Raw genomic sequence first — 6,000 nt, 5'->3', positions numbered from 1 at the left:
ATTAATTTTCCGGGAACAGAAGTTAAACTCACAGGTCTATAATTACTTGTGTCAGCCTTTGATCCCCCTTTGTGAATTGGGGTCACATTTGCACATCTCCAGTCAATGGGTACCTCCCCTGAGTCCAAGGAAGCTCTCATAATTATGGCTAAGGGTTTGCTTACCTCCTTTGCTGCCTCCTTTAATATAACTGGATAGATCCCATCCACCCCAGGTGCCTTTCTTGTGTTTATCTTCAACAATTTCTCCTCCACTTTGCTCTCAGTTATTACAAGATTCTCTAGCTTACTGCTAGAGTTGAATACACCTCTGGCATTCCCCTCGCTGTATAACTCCTCATGTGTGAATGTCGATGCAAAATATTCATTTAGTTTGTTAGCTACCCGAGCAGGGTCATCAACAGTTGACCCATCGATCTCAAGTGGACCAATCTGATTCATCCCCTTCCTTCTAGAGTTTACATAAGTAAAGAACTCTTTGCTGTTTTTCTTCGCATCCCTTGCCAAGGATCTCTCGTAATCTGCCTTCGCCTGCCTAACCTCCTTTGTAACTTGGTTACAGATCAACTTGTATCTATCATAGGCATCCGTGTCACGTGTTAATTTGTATGTATCCCATGCATTTTTCTTCTCTGCCATATGCCTCATTAGTTCATCTGACAACCTTGAACAATATTTCTTAGAGTGATAACTTGAGTGATCAAAGCTGTGAAGTAAGGATTAATCTTTTATTAACCTGTCTATTACAAAGTGGATGTACACCATTTTAATTATTAATCTTTATTATTATTGTTACTGTCAGGTTTGGCGCTGCAAATTGCGTGGACAGTAATTATTTTACGTCTTCTCCTTAATCCTAGAGGGCGCACTCTTACCTATAAACTTTCGCGGAACCGGCTTTTTCTTTCTTGTTTCGGTTGTATTTTGCCGTCCAAGATAACTTACTACACCCATCGTAATGGTTCGTCTTGGCTACTGGAACATTCGAGGAGTAAGTTTATGAAAGTTGCGCCATGCGTGTATTAATTGTAAATCACTATATGCAATTAAGTGTTTGTGGCCACACCCAATTTAGCAGTTAGATTGGAAATTTAAATAAAACAATTATTTCCAGGTTATGATTATTTTTACGTAAGATAGCGAGTGTCAGAAAAAAGAAAACTCATGTAAAATAATGTTAATAGCTTCTGTTTTTAAAACTTATTTTTGCGTTGTTTTCCATTTTGTGTTTTTGACCAACAATTAATTTGCGGCAATGGTCAACATCATAAAGCCCTACAAAGAAAGATTGTACTTTCTGAGGTGATACATTGTTGCATTCATTCATTCGTATTTTAGTGCCTCGTGCCTATTGAATAATGTGCCACGTTTATCATATTTTATTTACCTCAGCAATACCAGTATGCATTTTAGTTTGTTTGAGACATTAATAATTTCAATTGTTTTTTTTGTTTTTTTTTTTTTTTTTTTACTTCTTGTTGAAGAAGATTAACACCACAGATTTATTGGCCAGTCTAAGGGCTTGTATCCAACCAAACGGAAACATTACTGTTCTGTTCAAGTAGTCCAAAAAGAGCAGAATTTCTTTTTTTCTAAGAAAAAATTATGCACTTGAATCCGTTTGACGATCAAGTTCAAAACTTTCTAATACTTTGTGATTACTAAATTTTTGTAATAATAATAATCTCCTCCCATTAGGCATATTACCCGTTTAGTTTAGGTATAGTATTAATAGCAATCTTTACTTTCGTATGCGAACCATAAAAAAAACCCACTTAGAATAAATCAAAGATTTATCTAATCTACTTTTAATATGCTGATATCTGATTCCTCAAGGTTAGGTGATAGTAGCTTTTCCCAATACTATTTAAGAATGTTAAATTCATCAGTTGAATCCTAATATCTCTTAGTTAAGCTTGAGATAAGAGCAAGAACTCATCTCAAATTTTAGATAAGAGAAGTAGCTATATACACATCTTGATGTTTCAACATCATTCTCTGCCACTGATAAAGTACTTGCTGAAGAGACCACTGAATTGTAGCATTCAGTTGTTCATGCAAATTGAATAAAAATCTATAGTGCAATTGTTTTGAAAAAATTAGAAACCTGCCAGCAGTACTTAGTGCGAAGGGGTGTAATAATTAGCTTTGTGTGGCTATGTGCAACTGGTAGAAAAATCGTGGAAAGGCAGCAGAATAATAAAGCAAATGGGAGTGAGAATATTGCAAAGAAATTATGCAATATATTGGAAAGCTGCAAGAAGCAAAGCTTAACAGCATATCCTTTTAAAAATATATTCTGCTTAATTTCCAGTTTCACATTGAAACTAGCAATCTGTTACCAATTAACAGTAGGCTGTAATTATGGTCATGTTAATTGAGATGAACTGCTCTTCATTATTTTAACACTGGGCTGTGCAGATCTGTAATCACTTTGATTTCTTCTAAGAATTTATCTAATCTACTTTTAATGAACTGATATCCAGTTTCACAAGATTAGGTAGTAGTATGTTTTTCTCAATAGCTAATTACTTTAAAAGCAAATGTTTATTGGTACATATAGTGAATATGGAACAACTTGGTATAAGTGGCTACTGATCCCCTGAATGAAATAATATGCTCTACATCCTCTTAAAGAAGCTTGCACACATTTACTAAATTACATATAAGCAAAGTAATGTATTCACATTGCAAGAGAGATTCCTTACCCTTCCACAAAAGATATACACAGCCCATCATTAACTGTTCTGCTGGCTTATTTATTCTAATAAAGTAGTTACAATAAGGTGAAGTTGGGTGCTCCTCTGATCCCTTAGAACTGTACTGGAATATCCAACCCTATACCAGATGGAAAAGATCAGAGTTTGAATCCTGTTGATAATGTGAGGAATTTTTGGGTCTTTTTCAAAATGTGAGTTTTCAGAAATCTCCAAGCACAGTACTAATACTATGGGTTCTAATACCTCATGTTTGGGGTTTACATAAAAGAAAAAGTTACTTGGGTAATGGGTAGCATGGGTTTTTTCTGGAAACTGATTTTTCATCCAGCAAACAGAAAATAATCTCAGAACACAAGTAATATTTTACAGATAATATATACGGAGCAGCATGCCCTTTGTTGCCAATGTTAAAAAACCCAACACCTTTTCAACTAAAAAGGCCAGAAATATCCTTGAAACCATTGCAATTAGCAGTGCTGAAGCTGAGCAAACTTTCAGTGTAATGAAAAATTGTAACTAAAAAGAACATCTTTGATAATTAAACACATTGCAGTTATGATGACCATAAATCTAAATAAAACCAATGTTTAATTTTGATTGGATCATTACATTAAATCTTTCCTCTGTAATCATTGCTTAGCTGTTGAGCAAAGCAGATGGTACAACAAATATAAAGTAAATTCTATATGGCAATCTTTAGAATAAATTTTTCTTGAATGTTTATGTAATTTTTTTCACGTAATCTTTGATTTTTGTGTACATTTTCTTGAATAGTTTTTTATATATATTCTAGAATGTTTTGTGATGGTTTTATTTCTGATGTGGGAAATATTTAATGCTATATTAAATTATTAATTTGTATCATGAATAAAGTGTATCCATTATTTCCCTAGTTGCAAAAAAAAAATAAAAGTTACCAAAACTGTGAGCCTGTTGTTAAAATAGTCACAGCCCATCACTGGATGAACAGTATCACTTGTGTTTTCTTTTCCTTGGTTGTATTACTGTTTTTAATCAATCCAAACTATTTTGAACAGAGTTGTTAACTTGCTTCTTGCCTAAGCTACTGGATGCAACTTTTATCCGTCTGTATTCCCACCTCTGTTACAGCCTTTGTTACTACTGCATCATCAGCTAAGGATAAAGTAGATTTACTAGCATTTTACTTTATTTCCTTAACTTTTGTATCATTCTCTGTAAAACCTACCATACCAAATAGTCTCCTGTGGTCTTTTGACAGAATTCTTCTAACTTTCTTGATACAGTGTTTTGTCACTTTTCCACAACTGGCGTTTTTCCTTTTGTGTGGAAATTTGCTTATATCCAGCCTATTTCCAAAAATAGTTAAGGACCTCCCTTCTAAATACAATGGTCAAAAAAAATTAATTTCCTGCCTATTTAAAGATATAAATGTTTTGACTGTTGATGATAATAGTACAGGCTAACACATTGGCAATGATGCTGGAAAAGGTATGCTTAGTGTGTGGGCAAAATATTTTTTGATAGTTTTTTTATGAAAGCAGAATTTGAGTTTTAAATGTTTATAAACTATACTTTTGGTTATTTTTTTCACTTTTGACTCAATTTTTTTTAGTGTACTACTGGTGGCACACACAATGGCTCGAATGATATATTTTTTATTTTTTTTTTTGTTGGGGCTGTCATGTACCACTGAATGAAAAGGTGGCCTCTGAATAAAAAAAATAACATTCTGTGTCATATGTTCTTCTTTTCAATTAGATATCTAATTGAAAAGAAGTCAATGAGTCAGGGGTAAGAAAAATTATTTCTTTACTTCAGATTCCTCTGATCAGGCTGTTCATCACATTCAGGTGTAACATTGAAACCTCCAGCTGTTATCTTATGACAAAGCTGAAAAGGGGATTGATGTCTCAGACCAAATGTCATCTTATTATACTGCCTTAGAAAAACTTCAAGTTTTTTCTTTGAAATAACTCTTGGCACATGTGTCGTGAATACTTGGGTAATATATAATAATTTCTGTGACAGCAAGAAATTGGATATGCTACAGCTTCAAAAAATAAGAGGATTGTTGGACACTGAAAATGAAAATACAGAGGCTGAAGATGATGCTGAAATTCAAGAAAACTGACCACCTGCAAGAAAGAGGCCAAGAAGTAGTACCATACTGTTTGTATATTTAGTGAAGACTGTGCTTATGTGTTTCAGTGAAAAACATAAGTAATAACTATTAGTTTTGGGCTACTTACTAAAGTTTTTATTGATTAGTTTTGACTTCATTATTTAGAATACAACTGTATTTGTTTCAAAATAAATTTTTTTTTTCATTTTATATCCTGGTTTTATTAACTTCTAACATCCATATTTATAGATGAGTGCATCACTGGTGGTACACCAAACAACTTGTACCTATGCTATAGCTGTATACCCAATATAGAGGGTCTTGCTATTAATTGCAAGATTTTTAGCTATATAGAAATTGTATTGACAAGTGTACCATTGGTGGTCAGCAATGGCCGCAGTCTGTGTAATGTACCACATCATTGCCAATGTGTTAAGGTGATTTTGATTACAAAACACAAGTCTGGTTACAGTTCCATTTTTATCACTTTTACAGTTTAAACCCAATTTACTTTATACACATACTTAAATAATATGGTACACTATTGTAAAAAGAGAAATAAAATTTAAAAATCTGTGAATGAATTCCTTAGGTACACTTTGTCCATAATGTCCTGATACAATGTGCAGCAGTAATCTACCAATATATTTTCATTTCTGAAACTTTTATAGCTACTTTCCATTGTCTTGATAGAATCATTCCTCTGTTCATCACTCACTATGCCAAGGTCTTATGGAAACAAGTATAAATGTTAATGCAAGAAATGAAGTTTCAGTGACAAATGACATCCCATTTCTTTATATGCATTGAGCAGTTTCTGAATAATTGTATCTCTGTATGCAGGTGCCCAAAAAGGTTTCCACAAAGCCTGCCATGCTTTTAGTTCTAATACATTGGGAAAGTTTTCAAAGATCGCTGCCTGTGACCACCAAATACAGAGGGTGTGGAAAGGTCAGGGAATGACCACCACATATCCCGGAGCAATATCGCCTTAGTTGGTAATGCTCCTAAAAACCAAATAACAACAAAGATCAGTGTTGCAAAAGTGAGAGGGAATCTTTGTGGAGATCTCAATCAGAAAGCTCTGATTTTGAGGCCCTGTGAAGATAATTTGGTCTTTCACTTTCATAGCAATAATTTGTAAATTTTTCATTTAAGTAATGAAATCCTCAAATTT

General features: G+C 33.6%; 1 protein-coding gene across 1 annotated transcript in view; it reads left to right on the top strand.

Annotated features, from left to right (window-relative positions):
• Window positions 1-867: 867 nt before the first annotated feature.
• Window positions 868-6,000, top strand: part of LOC150090156 (glutathione S-transferase Mu 2-like) — a 58,038-nt gene continuing 52,905 nt past the window's right edge. The window contains exon 1 of the mRNA XM_090368978.1: window positions 868-990. Coding sequence (XP_090225104.1) covers window positions 958-990 — 33 coding nt within the window. The 5' untranslated portion in view covers window positions 868-957. The remainder of the gene's footprint in view (window positions 991-6,000) is intronic.

The sequence above is a fragment of the Mastigoproctus giganteus genome, chromosome 2, assembly GCF_048544385.1.
Source record: "Mastigoproctus giganteus isolate SK-2022 chromosome 2, ASM4854438v1, whole genome shotgun sequence".
Classification (NCBI taxonomy): domain Eukaryota; kingdom Metazoa; phylum Arthropoda; class Arachnida; order Uropygi; family Thelyphonidae; genus Mastigoproctus; species Mastigoproctus giganteus.
Note: the sequence above shows the minus strand (reverse complement) of the source record. Positions and strands in the feature narration are given on the sequence as shown.